General features: G+C 39.7%; 1 protein-coding gene across 9 annotated transcripts in view; it reads right to left on the minus strand.

Moving 5' to 3' along the window:
- MAP3K4 (mitogen-activated protein kinase kinase kinase 4) overlaps positions 1 to 23582 on the minus strand; it is a 112548-nt gene that overhangs the window by 33438 nt on the left and 55528 nt on the right. For all 9 annotated transcript variants that reach the window (XM_067701582.1, XM_067701590.1, XM_067701585.1 and 6 more), the window contains 3 exons: positions 10293 to 10535; positions 7584 to 7730; positions 1841 to 1998 (listed from right to left, as the gene is read on the minus strand). In XM_067701582.1, the coding sequence (XP_067557683.1) occupies positions 1841 to 1998; positions 7584 to 7730; positions 10293 to 10535 (548 nt within the window). The remainder of the gene's footprint in view (positions 1 to 1840; positions 1999 to 7583; positions 7731 to 10292; positions 10536 to 23582) is intronic.

The raw sequence follows: 23582 nt of genomic DNA on the forward strand, positions 1-23582 counted from the left end.
TTCTCACTTTAATTTGAGTAAGGAGGAGAGCCACTGGCATATTTGGAGCAGAGGTAAAAATGGTCTGATGTACATTTTAACAAGATCACTGAGAATAAACCATAGAAGATGAAGGGCAGAAGCAGAGAGACTACTTAAGAGAGCTACTACAGCAACACAAGAAATAACAGTCTGGGAAGAGGGGAAATAGGCAGTGGTGAGCAGAGGTCAGATTCTGGATGTATTCTGAAGGGACAGCCACATGGAATTAGAGGTGGTGTATGAGAGAAAGAAAGGAGTCAGGGTTAATGTCAAGACTGACCGAACCTGGGAGAAATAGTGTATGAAGCAGAATGTTGCACTAACACAACAAACGCCCAGAACTAGAACAGTGCAGGTGGACAGTCCCAAAGCAGAGGCAATGGAAAAGCTCTGGAGCTTCTCAGAACACGAATATGAAGTTGAAGGCCAGACACTGCACTGAAAGGAACCTGAAGGACAAGCAAAAGATAAAAACAAAAAGACTGACAGGGTACAAAGAAATTATATAACAAGAATTGGTAGTGAAATGAAACAGTAACCTTGTAAAAAAATTTCCTTAACAAAGCTTGACAGTCTGAGAACAGAAGATGCAAACAGAAGAAATTACAGGCAAAGCAGAACAATGGAAAATTAAGAGGGGGAGAGATGCTGAAAATGGTAGTGAATGCATTTCTTCATAAGGCTGACTATGAGAACCAATCTGAATAGGAAAACAGGACAGACTGGGAACCTCGGCCTGAAGGACTGGATGAGTCCTGAGACAAGAGCAAGTTCACTGTTCACTCAAAATAAAGACAGAGGAAAACATAAAAAGAACTGGTGGTTAGGGCAGAAAAGTAAATACAACATCCTGAGATGCTGAGCATGGAACAAAGACCATCCGAGTGAGGACAATGAGGTTCTGAAGTGAGAAGAGAACTCTGTAAAGGGTGAAGTCCTAAAGAGTGCACATAAAGGGAGGGGAGGGAAACACGAGCTGGGTATAAAAGAACTCATAAAATGGAAATGAAGAAATAAAATGGCTGACGGGGCAAGTGAGAGAAGGCAGCACCAAAGAACTGCAGCAGAGTGTAGAGCCAAGGAAAGGCCTGGTCCTCAGTCAGTCGGCAGGGGAGTGGCCCCCAGCAAACACCACGCACCCCACATTCAACATTCAGGTGCCTGTACTCGAGAAGATACATTCATTTCCTAGAACAGACAGACCAGTGAGCACTCCCCCCTCCCTAATGCTTTTCCTTGGTTTACGTTTCAATTCTTTCACCATATGTAAATACCCAGTTTATAAAGAGATTCTGTGATTAGTATTACATTCCCAAAACAGTATCAGTGAAAATACGTACTTGTTAGGCTTTGGAAGTGCCCACCAAGACTGATACAAAAGGTCTACAGGTCTACTCCACTTGTCAGAGGCCTTAAATTCTCCTTCTTTTGTATAACCAAGAGGGTGTATTCTAAGGCAGGATTTCTCAACTTCAAAATTGACATTTTGGGTGGATCATCTTTGTTTGGGGGGGCTGTCCTGTGTCCCGCGCATTGTAGTATGTTTGGCAGCATCCCTGGCCTGTTCCCACTAGATGACAGTAGTCCCTCCCAGTCAGTACAATCAGAACTGTTTCCAGACACTGCCACATGTCCCCAGGGGGCAAATCACCCCTGGCTGAAAACCACTGCTCTAAGGATAACAACACTTGGGAGAGGGGCACACAAAAGATATGATTATCATTTTCATGTAACTAAACATTCAAACATGTAGAATAGAACTGGTGAGCAAACCAGGAGTACAAGTGAGAAAGGAAGACAGGCGTATAAGGATTCCTACCAGAAAAGTTTTCCAGCCTGTGCTTCTCCTCCCCGGATGTAATGGATTATTTCTTTGGTGAAATTCCATTCTTCTTCTAACAGATTCTTTAAACTATGAGATGCCTGAGGTAATTGCTGTAGCATTTGGATCCAGCTTCTCATGTAATCAAAATATACCTTAAAATACAAAAATGTAAAAGGAGATATTTGAGAATAGAATTCAACAACCCACAACTTTCATCTCTGTTAACAGGAAAGCTATATATCAGAAGGGCGAGTGGAAGAGGGACCACTGAGGCATGAAGCTGAGAGAAGCGAGATTCTGCATCGCTGCTAATTGATGTCTAAAAGAGCATTTTTCTTTAATTGTATAACTCAGCTCCTCAGCAATTTAACACAGTATTCACAATTGCTGCAAGTTACTAAGAAAATAACTACAATATTTGCACTGTATAGAAAAGTACGATCAAGTTAAAAAAATCAAAATAGCATACAGAAATTTTCATTATTAATATATTGTGAATAACATTCCTTTAAGAGGTTGGGACCTTTATTTCTTTAATTACTTATTTTAACTTTAGATGGTATCTTATGTGTTAAGAGGAGGAAATGAGCACACTTCTCCCCACTATACCTTCCCAACATCCAGATTTTCGTGATATAATTTTTCAAGGTTTATGACATATAGATTATGATCTATAACCAAAATACCCAATCTTTCTAAGGTGGGGTTTATGCCCACCACAAGTCCTCTACAACAGCTTTCCCAGTCCTAAATTCTTATCTTGACTTATCTGTCGCTTAGCAGGGTTTTACTATCAAGGAGATTTTCTCAAGACAGGTTAACAATTGTTTTATTATGAAACATCACTGTTTGTGGATTCTTTTACTGAAAGGATAACTTGACTGGGTATAAAATACTTAAGTTACACATTCTCTCCCTCAGAACCTTGAAGACATTACTCTACTGCCTTCTAACACAGTGTGTCCTGTTAGCATAAAGAAAACTGATGCCACTAATCACCACTCTCCCGGCTCCCTGAAGGTGGCTTCCTTTCCCTGCGTAGATGTTTACAGGACCCTTTCTCTAGTCTTGGATTTCAATTATTTCACCAGGCTACATCTTAGGGTTCACTGAAATGAATATTTTCTGAGACCCAACAATAACTTTCAGCAGGCAAAAATCTGGGGTCTTTATTTTAAGAAAACTGCCAATTATCTTTGGATAATTCCGGGTCCTCCTCCATCCAGGCTGTGCAGCGTGAATCTCCAGTCCTGGGTCCACTATGAATACAGCTGTGTGTGTGGAACCTGCAACTTATGGGTCTATGACCATCTCATCCCAATGAAACAAGTCTTTTGTACAGCGGGCCCAGGACCTCCCTTTCCATTCCTGGAATGCTCCTTCACCTCCTTGGCTTCCCTGAAACCTGGCTGTCCTGAGAGCTGCACTTCTCCCTGACAGCCCTCTCAAGGGACAACTATCTTACAGTATATCTCAAGGGTTGCAAACAGTCAGCATCCTCGTGCACCCCACTGCTACTTTCAAACCATCACTCTTACACAGTCTTACTTAAAAACAAAACAAAAGAAATACCCTACCCCTTTAAGACTGATGTCGTCAGATAGACCATCGACGATGCCCCCTCTGCACACCATCATCTACTGATTTTCAACTACCCGTCAGTTGTCAGACTCCAGCCTGTGACTCAGTCTTCTCTCCATCCCAGGCTCAGCCACCAGCTGTGTGACTTAACATCAGGTGCACGACGCCCTGACACCATTTCAGTTCCGTTCCCCCATGGCCTCCAGTTTCAACCACCTTTTCTCCTCTCTGACAAGGTTTTGTTTCTGATCCTGCCAATACCAGAACCGCCCAAAGCCCAATTCAAACACACTGATGTTAAAACCTCCTCTCCTCGCTCCAGTTTGCCCAACTCCCCCCTCTACACTGTTCTCTTCACTTTATCTGGAACTCCAGTCCCCTGGTTCCTCTTCTTCCTCCAACTCACTCCTCTCTTCCCTGGGTCCCTGTCCTCCTTATTCAGCACTCCTGTCCGTACGCTCATGTCCCTGCCACCGCCCTCCACCTTGCCATTCCTGGAATGCTCACACTGCCTTTTCCCACCTGCCTCTTCTCACCTGCCTGTCAAGACGAGCCCAGCTCCCTTCCCCGTCCGCACAGCCCAGAAGCTGAGGGCCACGAGTCACACGACAGGGGGGAGTCGCTCTTCTACACAGTCACATTCACCAACCACACGGCACACATTTCTGGTAATACTTGTACCTCTGCTCAGCTCACTTTCCTTCTCTCTACAACCACAAGTTTGAAACTTCTCCATTTTCCTCAAACTGCCAAAACCCATCCTAACCCACTCTCAGCAGATGATCTCGTCTCTCTTCACAAAAAAACTTTAAGTCATTAGATATAAAAGCTCTCATCGTCATGAAACAAGTAACAGAAACCTACATGCTGTTACCTACCATCCTTCCCTTTTTCACAGTAGAGGAGCTGTGCTTCCTGCTAAGCCCAGCACTTGTGTTTTGAGACCCGTTTCCTCGTGATACCCGAGGAAACTGACACCATCAGTCTTCTCCTTTCTCTTATATATATATACACGTATGAAATTTTCTTTCATCTCTTACCCTTAACAAAATCAATGCCAAAGGCTTTCCAATGGTCTCAGGTATCTTCCATTTAAAGAACTCTCACTGGACCTACCATCTTCACTATTCATCTTGCTGCACAAACTGGACAGCCAGCAATCACTCTCGATACCTCCCCCATATCCAATCCAACCCTGAGTCCTGCCAACTTCACTTCCTTCTCTTCTTTCGAATCCTTATGCTTTTTCCTAAATTTATGCTATTCCACTGCAATCCAGGGACTAGCGTGTGCACCACTAGACTAGTCTCTGCCTGGTCTTCTCCCATTGACTCTGGATCCCCCCAGGCTGTTCCTCTAACTGCAGCCACAGTGGTCCCTTCCCAAGGCTTTCCTGGGAACTTTCATTCCAAAGCTGCTTCCCTTATCCTGCATCATCACAGAAACTTTGCATCTGCTCCCTTCTCTTTCAGCAAAGTGTTCCTTTCAATCTCTCTCGCGCGCTTTTTTTTTAACTAAAAAGTAAAGTGGCTTTAAAATATTTTTACAAATAATATCCAGAATGAACAAATGTTAATATTTGGTCATAATGGCTTTAGATATTTTTTCGATGAGAAATAATACATCACAAAGTTAATTTCTCCTTGGGTTCTTTCTTCACTTCTCTTTCCTCCCTCCTCAGAGGTAACAATTATGCATTTAGTATGTCCCCTTCTGGTTTATATGTTTTTTTAAATAATCTGTTATTACACAAATTACAAGATACAGTATTGTTTTGTGTAAGCTTTCAAATTATTACTACATAAATTGGATTATAACACACACAGCAACTTTCAGATAAATTCCAACTGTCCCTTCCTGAGAGACTTGCCTCACCGCCACGTGAACTCAGACCTTACTGTGAGAGTCCATAAAGGACCTGTGTCTCTCCTTTGATGTTTTTCACCGTTGTAATGTTATGTCTGTACAATTATTTAACAGTCATTTTCCCCATCGTTCTTAAACTCCAAGAGGGCGTTTATGCTCCTTACCGAGCCTGCAGGACCCGGCACGATGCCTGCCTGGTACACAGCAGACACCCAATAACATCTCTAGAATGGAAAATTGAGTCTTCTCTGCTCCTCTGTCCTTTATTCTTCTATAGGAACACTAACTGTGCAAGTCTGAGCTCTCCCTTGTGTGTCTCCTACAACTCTCACATCTTGTTCATCATTTTCATATTTTCACTCCTTTTAAGTTCTTTTTATGTGATTTCCTTCAATCTGTCTATCACATATTCCTACATCACATACTATGTTTATTGTTTTGGTTGTTTCTAAAGGCCAGGACCAGGGAAATGACCTAAGAAAGCTCACAGCTTCCATCTGGTTTTGCTGGCTCAAACCAGTACTCACCAGTGACTTCCTCGGAAGCAACTGCATGCATAAGTTCCTCCGTGTTTCGAGTCAGAAGGATGATGCAGCACAGAGTAAAGACCCCTCAGTCACAGATATCCTGCATCGTAATTTGCTGATCACTGCTTCCCCTCGCCCTTTTAACCCATCTCTCACTCGGCGGTCTTCCCCGGCTTACAGGACAGGATACTGTCTGGCAGTATGTCCTCTATGGGGACATGCCCTGCTGCCTACTGACCATTCACACCCCAAGAGACCACAGCTCTCACTCGCCGTGGACGGGCCCTCCGCATCTAAAGGAGGGCAGGTGGAGCAGCAAACAAGGTGACCGCCTCTCCGAAGGCCACACGCTCCTCCCTTCCTGACAAAAACACTGACTTTGTTTGGGCTCCACCAGTTTGCAAACTATGCCCCTGCACTAATCCATCTAGCACACTTCGGGGCACAATTTTAAAACTATCGATAATTTCTAGTTCTTCATCTGTGAAATTATGGAGATGAACTAAGGCACATGATGCCTCACACAGAAAATTGGCAGCAGAGTCAAAACTAAATCCTAAGCATTTCTAGCTCTAACCAGCTGAGAATTTCGGTACTTCCCTTAACTGAGCCTTCTGACATCTCACAGGCACACCAAGGGCTGGAGGTGGATGACCTGGAAGGCACAGCCTAATTCTCACCCTTCCTGCCTCAGCGATTACGTGGTAAAAGGTGCGGCGTGCGCCTGTAAAGCCATCTAAGACAGTTTGGAAAGCAAAGCACATTTTGTCTTTTTAAACTTCTGGTTTAATCATCCACAGAGAGAAAAATTAATTTCCTTGCTGTTTTTTACCATTAACTCTTCAACGATAAAGACTTTTCTGACATAAGCAATATATACAGTATTTCAAAATGTAGCTACATTTTACACATTCTGGTCTTTTATGTATTCTCCCAAACGATTAGGAAATCATTTCAGACTCAAAATTATTTCTCGTAAGATGCCAAATATAAGTCCCTCCCCAGCCACACTCTTCTTTCTCTCCTTCTACTACAGAGGCTGAAAAGCTAAATCTTTGCATTCCCAGCCTCCATTACAGTGAAGGGGCCACACAAAGGTTTGGTCAGTAGGATGTAGGGGACATCTGTTGGGTGGGGCTTCCAGGAGAGCTTTCGCTGTTCTGGACTTAGCTGGCAAGGAGACTTTTCCCCTCTGCCTTTCTCTTTAGAAAGTGAGGGTGGTGTCTGGAGGTGCTGCAGCCATCCTGAGGCAGGACACAGTGAGATGTCAAGCAAGGGTGAAAGCATTCCAAAAACGATATGCCTACAAGCTTTGCTGTTTTCTGTATTATTTCATCAACCTGCCACATTAATCGTCTGTGCACATACCCTAATGACTCTAACATGGATTTACTATGTACTAACACTCTACCAAACCTTACAGAAACAAAAGCACTTCATTCACAGCCCCTGGCTTGTGCAGCCTTCAGCCTAATTAGGGAAACCTGAGGACAGAGAGGTGGTACATCGCTAAGTATTAAATAGTGTGGTTATGATTAGAACCCTGTAAGAGTTCAGAGAAGGTATAGATAGATGCACATGAAAGGTGAAAAGTGTCAGACAAAACTTGAAAGTAAATCTTCAGTGGGCAGATAAGGAGGAGAGAAGACATCGTGAGCAGGAAGGAATAACCGGGGCAGAAGTACAGAGGCTAGAAGAGCACAGGGAAGCACGGCGCGTGTGAGAAGACACACAAGTCAGACATCTCTCCCCACTGTCCTGACCATCAGCATTTTGTGCAGATCCTCCTCGAAGGCGTCGATGTTGCAGTCGGTCTCCTCCAGGTGGTCCAGGACCTCGTGCAGCATGAACTGGTAGTACTGCTTCATCAGAAGGCCACCCTTCAGCACCTCCTTACACTCTCTCACCAGCTGCAAGACAACAGGCACAAGTTCGACCATTTCACACACTCTGACCAGATTATTTGTCGGTTTTCACACATTTTCCACGTAAATCCTCAAAAAGCTCAGGAAAGAGAAACTTGCCTCTGAAAACCCTAAAATATTTTCCAGATTCTTTGTCAGTTCATTTCACATAAATATCTCAGTGATCTCAACTGAATAATTAAAATAAAACAAATCAGTGAAAACAAAAGTATTTAACAGTACAGCATGAATACACAAAGAAAAACATACAGGCAGAAAACTGATTTGCTAAAATACGTTGTTCTACAAGTAAATTTTTATAGAAAATAAATTCTACAGAAAAAGATCTATTTTTCTACTAGTTTACATTACAAGACAAGGGATACAGGAGAAAAACTTCCTCATGCGACTGGTCATTTTTAACCAAAAACATAATAAAGATTCAAATATACTTACATACCACAGAGCCTGGTGGCCTTTGTAATAATTTAGCAAAGTTTACCTACCGTCATTTGTGGCTTTTACCATCAAAAAACTCAATCACAAAAACAAACAAACCTAAGATTAATCTGATAAAATTAAATGGAGGTCAAGGGGGGAAAAATGAAAGAAAACAAAAGGATGAGTGAAACCGCCATGTGTAGGCCCAGGAGGTACTGTGAGAAGGGAGGGAAGGTGCAATGAGAGGACCTTTACTGTCCTTCTATCAATAACACGCTGGTCACACGCCCTCGAATTCTAACCAGCAGGGACTGTGAGACAAGATCACAGTTGCACTAGTTTTAAGATACATTATCAAGACACGAAAGGATCCACGGTGCTGCTACAGGGAAAGTAAACTGGTACAAACTTTCTAGAATCTAAAAATGTATGACTCACTAGTTAATTTTTACGTTTTATACTCAAGCAATAATCAGAGAGGCAGACTAAAACTTACATACAAATATATTTATCACAATATTATTCAAAACAACAATGGGGATTAAATAAGTTATGATGCACTTATATGGTAGAACACTAATGCAGCCACTTAAAATCTTATTTCTGAAAAAAATTTAAGGATGAAAACACATATTCTTTTCTTTTTTATTTTAAATTATATGTGCAGAAAGTATGTACATACAGAAAAATAAATGGATAGAAATACACCAAAATGTTACAGTGCTTATCTCTGAATGGCAGAATAATAGGATAACTTTCATTTTTATCTATCATTTTCCGTACTTTTCAAATTTTCTAAAATAAACATGGACTGCTTTTACAACAAGATCCCCTTCAAAATGTTTTTAAAATAATTACCCACAGTAAGAGAGTAACGGCTAGAGTTAAATCCATTAAAAAGTGTTAACATAAATTTCTGTTAAAGATGTCACTTAGGTGCTTACAACTCAATCTGAATGCATTAAAGCCAAAATTTCTATTTTATTTTTACTCTAGTAATGCTATCTTAATCTAAGTATTGGTTTTTTACTTTGCAAAATGTTTTAACATAAATTACTGTTTAATCCTCACAACAGCCCCTTTAGTAAAACGTAAACTCCCCCTTGTTTCAGCAGCTTATGTTCCTGAAGTATGTATTTGTTTTGTGGGGAGGAGAGGTAAGCATTTTACCAAAACTTCCTAAATAACCGCTACAACATGTAGGACAAGTGAAAAGTGTCGCCCAAGTGGACAGAAGGAAAGTAACTAGAACCAAGATGGTGAGAAGGGAGTAGTGCGCCAGTGGACGCAGAGCTCGGGCTGTGCTCCATAAGAACTGAAGCGACGACGGTGAGGTGCAGGACTCCACCTCCAGTTCCATCAGTCGCCCGGCTCCACACCTAACTTAACCAACAGCGTCAAGTCCTCTTTCGTACTTCTCGCACCGCCCGTCCTTCAACTTGCACTCATCCCCTCTGCCCATCCTGCCATTCAGAGCCAAGGAGCTCCTGGCCCTTCAAACTCCACGGGGACGGACAAGCACAGTCCACACAAAACATAGTAACTGTTTTTCATCAAAATTTGAAATGGTTATTTTAGATAGTGAATGTCAATACGGTAATATCATAAGGCATAAATATAAACGCTCTTCAGCACACACTGTGGTAGATACAACTGCTTCTACCCATTTCTCTGTTACCCTTGGAGTAGCAAACTCACTAGAAAATCCCGCTCCAAATTGATAATAATTAAGAAAGCAGAAGCTGTCATTGTGGCTTAAACCATACGGGTGCCTAAGCCAGCAAAATGGCCAAACACATCCCACCCCTGCGTACTGCAGGCATCTACCTGCTTACGTAACAACAACAACAAGAATTTAAGAATTTAAACTATCTCTTATGAGTGAATTTTAAGTTTCCAGTCCCCAAAGACTGATGCTAATAGGATATGGAGGGTCATATCAGCACCACACTTTCATAACCTTTTCGAATGAGGAAGTGGAAGATAGAGAGGTGGAATCATCATCTCATCTTTGAAGAATGCATGGAGAAAAGAACAATTAGGGCGAAAATCCTAAAAATAAAAGTGCTGAGCCTGTAGGAAAATGTCATAAATGCTCAATATTTTTAAACAGTCTTTGAAACAAACCTGCTTAATACTCAAGAGAGATGGTTCTCCAGCAGGTCTCTGTTCCAACCTTAACTTGAGACATTCGTGTATGACATTCAGAAGGACTCGACAGAGGACCAGGAAGGCAGGTTCGAATGAGGGTAAATCCATGGACTTCAGCTCATCCCACGAGACAGCGCTGCATTTCTGCTCCGAGGAAGGCGGCGTCCTGGACAGCTGCACGTAATCAGAACCCCACATGGGATCCGGAAATTCAGAAAACTGTAATACAAATTCAACAGAGCTGAAAAGAGCATCCAGGAGAACTTGCTACAGTTGTAGTTATAAACTAGGATTCTCTATAGTTTGCTGACAAACCCATAAAAATCGTAATTTTACAGGAAAAATAATCTTTAGAATAATTCACCATTTTCAACGAAGACCTAAAAAGCTCTAAAAGTATTAGAAAACCATAACAAGAACTAAAATGAAATTGTAATATCTTTATCAAAAAAGTATAGTAGGAAAAGAACCAAGTTCACCTTTTTCATCATACATTTTGTTTATCATACCTAAAATAATCGGAGCATTTAGTTTTAAGGCTATACACAGTATTATCCACAACTATCTCTAGACTGACAAAACCAGAGAATTATTAAATTTGAGAAAAGATTACAAAACCAGGTAGTCATTTGTGTAAACATAAAAACTAGTGGGTTTAACTAAGTCTTTTGTCCACTTGTTCTCCTGACCTATACCAAAGGAGGCTGAAAGAGAAAAATTCATAAAATTAACCTGGCTGGTCCCACTCAAATATATGTTATTTGGTGTTTTCTAGGAATCCTACTGTTGCTCACCCATTCATACAGTCGTCCCCATCAAACTCCTATGCTTTTCCCCATAAAACAGAAGATTTGGAGATTTCTCAGTGTTCTTAAACCTCTGGCAACATCATCCTGACCAATCATTCAAAGGTCTTGCCTTCTCCTTCTATTGAGAAAACTGAAGCCATCCAAAATCTCAACTTTTCTTCAATTTAAAACATCACCAATTTAGTTATTGTGCCTCCAAATGTCAGTCATATCTGTGCTCCCTGACATTTAGTGAACACTTAACTGGTCTCCCCGACTCACATTCTTTTATGTTCAACACATATTTTGGCATTTAAATTAATACATACTTTAGTTTCCCATAACAGGCAAGAATTTCTAAAATAGCTGCATAATTTGAAAAATGATTACTTGTGATAAATGTGGTCAGGGTTAAGACATATCTGTTTAAAAGCTTTAGGCAGTATAAATGCTTGTTTCTTCTGGTGTGGAGAATGACATCAGATAAAATATTTATTTAGAGCTCTACAAAATTCAGCAAGCTTTCTAGGATAAAATTCTAAAGAATTCTTTCGGCATTCTCTGTAGTTCCAGCCTGTTGACCCATCTGCTTCAGGCTAACTGGGAAGGGACAATCCCTCCTTCTCAACAACTGCAAGACAACACCGCCTGGAGAAGCAGCAGCCTGGCAGGCCTACACAGCTGCTGAGGAAACACATTCCTGCTGGTGTTGCCTGGGGCGTCAAGCCCCATCCAGACAAAGAGGAACAGACATTAAAAAACTCCTGAGCGTGGAAGAGGGGATGGCAGTTTTAACCAGGGACACCAACGTGAAGAATCAGAAAAGCTGACAGTGACTGAATGTAGGACACAGGAGAGAACAACAAAAATACTCTAATGCAAGATCTCATTAAAGTCCTCTGGAAAAAAAAAAAAAAAAGACCAAGATTTCTGAAATAAATTCCATAAAGGGAGTGAAAATAGAATGAATGCTGTCAAAGTCTGAATCAATAATTTAGAAATTAACTGCAGAAATGATCACTATAACCCAGAGCAAAAGAAAAAGGAATAGAAATTTTGAGTGAAAAGTAAGAGAAATGGAGGACAGATCTAGGAGCTATAACGTAAGAATAATAGGAGTTCCAGAAAGAACAAAAGGAAGAGGTGGAGGAGGGCTTTCTGCACAGTCAAGATATCACTAATATGTACAGAAGAAGGGAAAAAAACTCTTTGAACAGGGAAGAACCCAAAGTACAATTCATTTACCTTCTCTAAAAAACTACCTGAGGAAGAACAGGAGAGTCTGGTCAAATGAAAATTGGATCAGAATAAAGATCTCCAGGTAGAAAAAGAAAAATGCCCAAGGAAATGAGAAGCCATGAATCTCGAAGAACGTATACAGGCAGATATAACTCCATGATGATCACTTGGTTAAGGACTATAATTCAAGTTTTAGTAAGGAATACTGGAAACTGAAAAAAATAAAACAGCATACTGTGAGGAAAAACCTGGATCTTAAATGCCCGATTATTTAAATAAAACACAGGGAGAGAGGAAAGGGGTAATAAGGTGCAAGAATGGCCTATTTGTTATTCTTTCATTCCAGTGAGAAATATAGTATTAAATGTAGTATAAAATCCCTGAACAATCCAATCAAACTGAAAAGACTTGATAATGTAGGGACATTAATAAAAACTCAATGTAATTACAATCATAATCGCAATGGCATTTTGTGTGGGTTAATAAATTCATTAAATAAAGTTCAGGTGTAAGAAAGTAATGTACAAAAATAAAAACAGCCCAGAAACTTTTGAAAAGAAAGAATGTATGGGAAGAACTGCCCTACACAATGCCAAATCTTACTAATAAACCTACTGTATTTAAAACAGAAAGGTTCTGGCACAGTAATAAACAGAGCAACAGAACAGAGAAACATATCCAATTACCTATGACAATTCAGAATATAAAAAAGGCAGTTCAAGAAGTTGAAAAATAACAGATAATCCAATGAGTATTTTAGGGAATTAAATAAAGAATAGCTACATCCTTCCCTTACCCTACACACTTATGCCTCACATTATTTTTTTTAATTAATTAATTTATTTTTTTTGGCTGCGTTGGGTCTTCGTTGCTGCGCGTGGGCTTTCTCTAGTTGCGGCGGGTGGGGGGCTACTCTTCGTTGCGGTGTGCAGGCTTCTCATTGTGGTGGCTTCTCTTGTTGCGAAGCATGGGCTCTAAGCATGTGGGCTTCAGTAGTTATGGCACGTGGGCTCAGCAGTTGTAGCTTGCGGGCTCTAGAGCGCAGGCTCAGTTGTTGTGGCGCATGGGCTTAGTTACTCCGCGGCATGTGGGATCTTCCCGGACCAGGACTCGAACCCGCGTCTCCTGCATCGGCAGGCAGATTCTTAACCACTGTGCCACCAGGGAATCCCAACCTCACATTATTAAAATTAATCATTTTTTTAATTATATGGCTATTTTAGAAATTTTTGCCTGTTATGAGCAACTAAACTACAGTCATCCCTCAACATCCATGGGGGATTAGTTTCAGGACCCCCTGCTGATACCAAAACCCCTTATATAAAATGGCACAGTATAGCCGGCCCTCATTATCTGTGGGGTCGCATCCACGGATTTCAATTTGATCTGTGGTTGACTGAATCCACAAGTGAGGAGCCAGTGGATATGGAGGGTCGACTCTAAGTATTAATGTAAATACAAAACTATATGTTGAACCTATACATTTTGAAAAAGAGATTCCAAATGTTTTAGAACCTAAACACAGAGCTATACCTTAGGTTAAACCATATAAAATTACCATTTTAGTCAATCAAAAATGATCAAGTAGTGGCAATTTGACAGGTCAACATGACAAAAAGATTTCTGAAAAGACAGTGATGACAGTAGGATTTCAATTTCCCTTAGTTCCCCCAAAAGGACAGAACAACTAAGACAACAAAATCAAAACTCCATGAGACACATTTACAATAAAACTAGGTGAAAGGTAACTTCATGAACCCCAAAATAGAAAGGGGGAGGGAAACAGTCCCTGGACCCATGTGATACCTCATACCCACACCCCACCCCCAACCAGTATCCCAGATCCCTATGAGCATTTGTGCAGGGGAAGCAGAGGGGATTAACGGAGTGTCTGATGGGGCTAAAGGGCCAAATTCCAAAATTACCAATGAATACTCAATAGAAAGCTCACTGCTTCTATTTGAGGGCTTCCTGACATTGGGGATGATTGTGGCACCGGTTCCTGAGTGAAGTCAATGGGTGGGCAATAAGGTCTGAAGGGGCTAAAGTGGTTTACACCCCCAAAACTCTTGAAAGTCTCAGCCAAACTTTCCTTCTAGGACAAAGCTCCACACCCAGAAGAAACTGCTGGGGTGAAATCCAACTGACCAGTAAAGGACAACAGAGGTAAAGGAAAGAGAAGGGCCAGAAAAAGGGGGAGAGGAACACAGCCAGGAGACCTCAAAAAATAAGAGATGTATTACTTATCAATTCAGAAGAGAGAGCTTAAAGCATAAACCTAAATGCTTTCCTAACTCTCTCTTTTCTTAAAGTTCATAAAAACAAATATCATGTTTAAAAATGAACAAGAAAAAAGGATTGTGTTAGAATCCAATACATGGTTATTTTAAGGAAATAACCGTGAGAGAGAATAAGCGAGAGAATTGAGAGAGAATAAGGAGCTGAATAACCCTACAGACAATGAACGCTTGCCAGAGACATGCCCACTAAGCAGGTGATACAGGGACCTGATTCTCAAAGTATGCTAAAAGACATCTTAAAAATCTCAGAAAATATAAAAGAACGACACAAATTTGAATTAGAAACACTCACAAACCAAGTGAAAGAACTCAGAAAATAATTCTTCAAAAATTGTACCTCATTTCAAAAATAAAAAGCTAGATGGAACACAAGAGCAAATAAAAAGAGATAATGCCTTCATAGAAATACGAGGAAGAAAATTTTACTTAAAAAAAGGAAAAGATTTGAAATGAAGTGAAAGAGAAGATAGGCAAAGTAGATCCAGAATACATACAGTAGTGGTTCCCAGAGAAGAAAACCAAACCAATGAAACAGAAAAAACTAAAACATAAAGACATTCACTTGAATCAAAAAAAATAAAAACAAAACAAAACCCTGAAACTATACGTTGAAAGGACATCATGTATTCAAAAATATCAATGTGGAAAAACCAGCACCAAGTAAAACTAGTGGAATTTAAAGAAAGACAATCTTTTAGGTATCCAGCTTATAAGTAAATTAATTAAATAAATAAACCAAGGTACTTTTAAGCGGAAACAAAAAAATCATATTGTCATCAGACTTTGCAATCTCAATGCTTCATGGCAAAAGACAATGAATAACATATACTAAATTTATTCGGGGAAAAAAATATAAGCCAAATATATTATGGCCAGCCAAACAGACTTTCAGGTATACATGTTGCAACTGTTAGGAAAATCCAAGAACTCATGAAACATAGTTTTCATGAGCCCTTACTGAGGAATCTGCTAGGGAGCTAGTGTCACCCCACCACAATGACTCAAGGGACTCTGATATGAGATCTAAAAAGGAGCCTTAAAACAAAAGACCAAAACTATGTATCTAGATCTAAATCTCTACCTATCCACCCACCCGCCCGCCCTCCACCCACCACCCACCCACCCACCCGCCCTCCACCACCCACCGGCCCGCCCTCCACCCACCACCCACCCACCCTCCACCACCCACCCACCCTCCACCATCCACCCGCCCTCCACCACCCACCCGCCCTCCACCCACCCGCCCTCCACCCACCATCCACCCACCCTCCACCACCCACCCGCCCTCCACCCACCATCCACCCACCCGCCCTCCACCACCCACCCGCCCTCCACCCACCATCCACCCGCCCTCCACCATCCACCCACCCACACGCTACTGCAGAACTAAGACTAGGTTAAGTGTCAATAATGGTTACATGACCTAACAAGGTAGATATACCACAATTATCAAAATCTGGGGAGGAAGTGGAGGGCATATGAAATGTTGTAGCATTTCACTGGAAATAAAAGAAAATTACTTCAAATGAGAACCTGGGTTAAAAAAAGAAAAGGATAATTATAATATACCTCACAGCTGGGAACCAACAAATAACAACCAAAAAATGGAGGGGTGGGAGAGACACTAAGTGCATTACATAAAGACAATGAAACAATGATAACCTTAAGGGGTAAAAGTAAGCCTGTCATATATTAAAAATAAATAAGGAAAGAAGATTGCATACACAAGCTTTATATTAAAAACATGTTAGAATAAAACAATTTTTTTAAAGCTTAACTATCCGTACCAGAGAAACCAGGCTTCTTTAAAAATATATTATTCCAGGCTTCCCTGGTGGCACAGTGGTTGAGAGTCCGCCTGCTGGTGCAGGGGACACGGGTTCGTGCCCTGGTCCGGGAAGATCCCACATGCCGTGGAGCGGCTGGGCCCGTGAGCCATGGCCGCTGAGCCTGGGCGTCCGGAGCCTGTGCTCCGCAACGGGAGAGGCCACAGCAGTGAGAGGCCCGTGTACCGCAAAAAACAAAAACAAAAACACTGTAATTTGATGTTATATTCCTAAAGGGTTGTACCACCTTAAGGATGGGGAAAAAAATCTTAAACTGTTTTCCAGTAACCACATTGTTGATGGTGTTATTCTGAGATTACTGTGAGTGTACTTTGGAATGTGTATGACACTCGAATGCTATCATTCCTGGTAATTTTCAGTGTAAAAGAAAAGTCAGAAGAGATTAAGTAAAAATCTGAAATCCTGAATTTGAATTGTTACTATAGTATTCACTTATTATATATATTGTGTGTGTGTTCTTCTGACTACTGAAGAGAACTAAAACAAGGACCATTTCAGTTAGAATGAGCAATGCTGGTGCCCAGACTGTAGTCCTGAAATACTATTTCCCAGTAAAAGGAATGAGGGTTCCTTGAAGATACACCAGATTCCCAACCTGGAGTAAATGTACAATACAAGCCTAAAACAGCTTGTTATATCAGATATCAAAGACTATTCACTAGGGTCGTGAAATAAGGACTTAAGCCAACTTGAATATGTTCCCATTGGCCAAAGATGGGACAATGTGAATATCAGTTACCATAATTACTTCAATGGATTACAATAATGAAGTCAGTGAATTGAAACATATAAAATATGTTTCAATTCGTGAGTTCAAATATTAATAAAAAACATTAGTTGGTCACCAATAAATCAACTCATTACTTTGAAAAATGATAAATAAAAGGGAAAGAATCCAGCATATTCATCCTGCCATTTCTGTTCAGTTATTTCACTGGGTTACCAACTAATGGATGAGGACAGCTTCTCTTTAAAGCAATATCTAATTAATAAAGCTACTAGTAAAGAAGAAGAAATGAGAGAATTAGAATATCATCACTTTTCAATCTTTAATGAATTAAGAGAGCTAGGCAATGATCATCAACCACTACTGTCTCAAATAGACAGACATTACATGTGTCCTAATGAAGTAGTGTTAACCAATTAACAAGTCAATCAAGATCCTGACTCTGATTAGGCCACTAGATCCCACAGTTAATTCACAGAGAACACAGAGAAAAAAGAAACATTGGAAAAGATCACTTGGAGGTACAGTCATCAAAATTCAGGCTGGGGGAGACTCTACAGAACAAAGGACCCAACTTCTTCAATAAATATCAACATATGGCAAAAAAGGGAGGGGGACCTACATAGTTAAAAAGACTTAAAAAATATAATGAACAATTACCATGTGTAGACATTACTCGCAAACTGATTCAAGCTGTAAAATATTTTTAAAAAAACCATCACAGTTATGTACAATAGAAATATGAACATGAGCTTAAAAGCTGATGATATCAAGAAGTTTCTGCTGTTTCTTGAGGTGTGATAATGGTATTGTGGTGCATTTATAAAACATGCCCTCGTCTTTCAGAGAAATACATTGAAATATTTAAGGACAAAATATGATGATATCTGAGATTTTCTTCAAAGTGATAGAGGAAGGTGCCACATGGTAGTAGGTACCGGCCATGAATTAATAACCATGATGCTGGAATACAGATCTGAGGAGGTTCATAGTATTACTGTTTGTTTGGCATATGTTTAATATTTTCCGTAACAAAATTGTTTTAACTATGTAAAAAGAATAAGCAAAATATAAAGGAGAAATTTTTTATAATCTTGGAGTACACATAAAATAAGGTGACCGTAAAACAGTATGACTACATAAAAAGTTTTTAAATCCTTTCCAGTGAAAAGCATCGTTAAGTTAAAAGACAGTTTGGAAGAAAATATTTACAGCCATAATAGAAAAATGAATCATATACATAAAACATAAATAGTTCCAACAGATCAATAATTTAAAAAAACAGAAAATGAACAAAACAAATGAAAGAAAATTCAAAGAAATGTCAGCGGGCAATAAACATGACAACCACCTCAATGTCACTAAAAATGAGGGAAGTTAAAGATAAAAATGAAATTATAGATTTCCCTGATTATGGCTCTGCAAAAATGAGGGAAAATGGGGTTTCTCCTACACTGTGGGGGAAAGCATACATTAGTACTACAACCTCTTTGGGGAGCAATCTGGCACTATCTAGGAAAGATTTAAATGTGCATACCCTATAACCTAACAATTCCATTTTAACTAACCATTCTTACAAGAAGAACAGACTATGTTCATAAAGGGGTATGTACAAGATTATTTGTGGTTTTATTTTTTATAACCATATAAGTGTCCATTCAGAGTGAAATGGTTATAATCATGGGGGAAATGCAAATCAAAACCACAATGACATATCACCTCACACCTGTTAAAATGGTTATGATCAAAAAAACAAGAAATAACAAGTGTTAAGGAGGATACAGAGAAAAAGGAACCCTTGTGCACTCTTGGTAGGAATGTAAACTGGTACTGCCACTATGGAAAACAGTATGGCAGTTCCTTAAAAAATTAAAAAATAGAATTACCATATGATCTAGCAATCCCACTCTTGGTTATTTATCTGAAGGAAATGAAAACACTAACTCGAAAAGTTACGTGCACCCCCATGTTCACTGCAGCGCTATTTACAACTGCCAAGACACGGAAGCAACCTAAGTGTCCAATGAGGAATGAATGGATAAAGAAAATGTGGTACGCAAACACACACACACGAATATTATTCAGCCATAAAAAAGAAGGAAATCTTGCCATTTGTGACAACATGGATGGACCCGAAGGGCGTCATGCTAAGTGAAATAAGTCAGAAAGAGAAAGATAAATACTGTATGATCTCACTTATATATGAAATAAAAAACAAAAAATGAACTCATAGATACAGAAAACAGATTGATGGTTGCCAGAGGCAGAAGGTAGAATTAAAAAAAAAAGAGTGAAATAGTTAAATAAGTGATGTTAACACTCATGTAATGGAATAGCATGTAGTTCTCAAATGGAATTGAGGTAGAGTGACACACACCAACATAGACAGATCCAAAGCAGAGAACATATGGGGGGAGGGGGGTACCCACCAGTCATGGAATAAATATAGCATTATCACATGGGGGGTTTTTGGAAAAAAAATTACCTGCATTATATACCAAAGATATACATAAGCACAAAAAGGTTTAGAAGATATAAAGCAAATGATTACTCTGAGCAGAGGTACAGGATAAACAGCAACTTTGTTTCCTTATATACTTCAAGAAATGAGTAAAACAAAAGAAAGCAAATTGTTTTATAAAATGAAGGATGAGATCAAAACAGTCTTTACGTTACCCTTCAAAAGTTAGTTTCTATACTGGGGGTCATGTCACCTACAGGGCCTGGTGGGGCTGTAAATGAGTGCGCAAGGGCGGGTGACGGGAAGAGAGTAAGACACCGCGGGCACTGTGCAAAGCTGGAGCGAGCACACCAGGTGCTACCACGTGGGGATGGGGTCCACTGTGAACAGACCTCCCAGTATCTCAAGGAAAACAAAAATCAGGATTTTCATGTGAAATCTTCTATTTTTTTAAATGCTAGCTACTAAGTCAAAAAATATTTAAAGCACTGTGTGGGACAAAATATAACTTGGGGAGGCAGTATACCGTAATGATGAAGAGCAGGCTTTACAGCAAGTTCTGGTTTCACATCCTGGCCCTGCCGCTTACTGGATGTGCGACCTTGACCAAGCTACCTGACCAACCCCACTCCATATATGAGTATTCAACACCAGCTACTAGTCTTGTTGTTGCTGTCGTCTTGGGATCCAGTTCCCCACGGCAAGCTGAAGAGTTCTGCTCTACCTTTCATCTTTTTACATCAAGTTTGATTCAGCTGGCTCACTGCAGTCAAAAATAATACAGTACAACTTCCTATTTTGCCTCACGTAAGTATGCTTCCTTTAAGAAAACAAAAAACCTATAGGCAAATGAGGAAGCATGTGCCTGTTATCTTGCCACTTATTCAATTAAAAAGTTCATGTATGTTGGTGGGAATGTAAACTGGTACAGCTACCATGGAAAACAGTATGGAGGTTTCTCAAAAAACTAAAAATAGAACCACCATATGACCCAGTGATATATATTGTATATATATACAATATATCTGAAACAAAAACAAAAACACTAATTTGAAAGATACATGCACCCCAATGTTCACAGCAGCACTATTTACAATTGCCAAGATATGGAAGCAACCTAAGCGTCCATCAACAGGTGAATGGATAAAAAAGATGTGGTGTATACATATATATACAATGGAATACTATCCAGCCACCAAAAAAGTGAAATTTGGCCATTTGCAGCAACATGGATGGACTTGGAAGGTACTATGCTAAGTGAAATAAGTCAGACAGAGAAAGACAAATACTGTATGATATCACTTATATAAGAATCTAAAAAATACAACAAATAGTGAATATAACAAAAAAGCAGACTCGCAGATATAGAGAACAAACTATGTAGTGGCTACCGGTGGGGAGAATGGAGGGGGCAAGGACAACATGGGGGAAGGGGATTAAGAGATATAAACTACTATGTATAAAATAAATAAGCTACAAGGATATATTGTACAACACAGGGAATATAGTCAATATTTTATAATAACTATAAATGGAGTATAATCTTTAAAATTGTGAATCACTATACTGTACATGTGTAACAAATAATATTATACATCAACTATACTTCAATAAAAAATAATTCCCTCTACATACTGTAAAAAATAAATAATAAAAGTGAGTTAGGGCAGCTTTTTAAAAAAAGTTTATGTAACTTTACTAATGAAATCAGACAGGTGATGATTGAAGCAAATGAAAATTAACGATGACAACTGTATTAATGAACAATGACCTTGAAGAGGGGGTAGGGCAGTACTGTAGCCTACTTCAGGTGTTTCCAATGGGCTGACTCTCAACTGCACTGGTGCTGGTCTGGATTCATATAAAGCACCCTGGAGGTTAAAAATGTCAGTACTTACGTCCTACCTTGAGAGATTCTGACCTGCCCTATATCCAAGAAAGGCAAAGGTATGTGTATTTTTAAAAGCTCCCTGAGTAATTCCCTGAGTAATTCTCATTCCAAACCTGCAGCCAGGTTTGGAAACCATTCGCGTAAAGTCTGGTATCCCCAAATACTGGGCTTGAATCCCTGCAACAATCTATAGCTTCTGTGATTTGGGGCAAGTTATCTACTCTCCTTATCTGTAAAATATCGAAAAAACAAACAATGCCACTTCATTTGGTTGTTGTATCTAGCACATGGTAAGACAATAAATGATAGTTGTTATTATCTATCTATCTATCTATATATATATATCTCCTAGTTTCTACATGCTTTACCAATTCTGAACATAAGACAACCTCTTCAAGGTTTCTTGTGCTTATGGGAAAAAACAGCATAATTATTGTTAGATCCAAAGACAAACAATATTTCATTGGCTGTTAAACTTATAATAATTACATGATCATTCTTAATTCAAAAAAAGTATTTAATAAAGTAAGCAAAAATCTTCCTAGAATTTGGAGTAATATGCATGGTAATATGTAGTCAAAGTCAGACAGTTAAGTTTTTTGGATATTACATAAAATATAATTTTTCATTTTATCTTTCCCTTCCTCTAAAGATATATAAATTTCAGGAGGTAAAGCAAAAATGGAGGAGCATAAAATAACCATATCACAATCTATGGCTCAGATATTTTATGGGTATTTAACATTTTAAATGCACAAAACCCAAAGAACTAACACAAAAAGTGACCTTTATAGTATATAAATTTTAAATGATCAACTAGGACACCCGGAGACCCCAGGACAGAATGTAGACTGAGATAAATGAACCTAACTATGTTACAAACTCATGTTATAACCTCACTGAAGAGGGTGAAGGAAAAGGTGCCGGCCTAACTAACTGTGGGAACCTGTGTTCTGTCTACATACTCTAAGGCTGAAGACAAAAAGAACTGTACTTAACAATTCAACACCGTACTCTAGTTGGTAAATTTAGTCCTCACAGGGGTACTGGTTAGCAATTCTGAAACTACTTTACATGTCAATTAGGGTTGCACAAATATATAAATACACTGTGGGAATGGGAGCCAGGTTTCTCAGTGCAAGAGAAGTAAGTCACAATCAAGGCTAGGATGAAACCTGTGGTGCCGGATTAGCACCAGAGACCTCAGTATGAACTCACGTTTATTTTTAACAGATAGGTAGAAAGACAGATATAGAAGTAACTACAGGTCTGTATGTATACATGGGTTAGAAGACATACCTGTATTTTCTAACTCTATCACTGAGAAGGCCTAGAAGCAACTGACACCCCAAGGGTAATGAACACATTCCGTGCCCAGATCTCCATTCCCCAAAACGATTCTCCAATAAAAGGAACCAGAACTCCTTAGAGAAACGGCTGATTTCAGGATTGGAACAGGGAAAATACAAGATGATGCCAAAAAGTACGAAACTGCTCAAAAAGCACGAAACTGCTCAAAAAGCAAAACCACACACACACACACACACACACACACACACACACACACACACGATGGGAGCATATCACAAGGATACAGAATTCACCTGAAAGAGCTCCAATGGCTAAAGCAGGAACAATCTGAGCAACAACAAAAAATAGCATTGGACTATAACCCAAAATAAAAAATAGACATCTATGAGTCCATACCGAGATAAATAAACGACTGAATAAAAAAATGGGAAAGAAGAGGCAAATCTTCTTTACAGAAGAATTCCAAGTAATACATGCAGATACTCCCCACTCCCGGAGGTGGAGATTAATCCCCGTCTCCTTGAATATGACTCACTTCTGAAGAACAGAGCGTGGACAGGAAAAACTAGTCACTTGTGGAAGAACCCGGCAGACACCACGTTAACCAAGTGATCAAGGTTAACATCAGCAGTGATGCTATAAAGCCATGAGGGCGCTTTAACGCTGTGATTCTCATAACCAAGGCCAGGATTCCAGTCTGAT

The sequence above is a fragment of the Pseudorca crassidens genome, chromosome 13 (assembly GCF_039906515.1).
Source record: "Pseudorca crassidens isolate mPseCra1 chromosome 13, mPseCra1.hap1, whole genome shotgun sequence".
Taxonomy (NCBI): Eukaryota; Metazoa; Chordata; class Mammalia; order Artiodactyla; family Delphinidae; genus Pseudorca; species Pseudorca crassidens.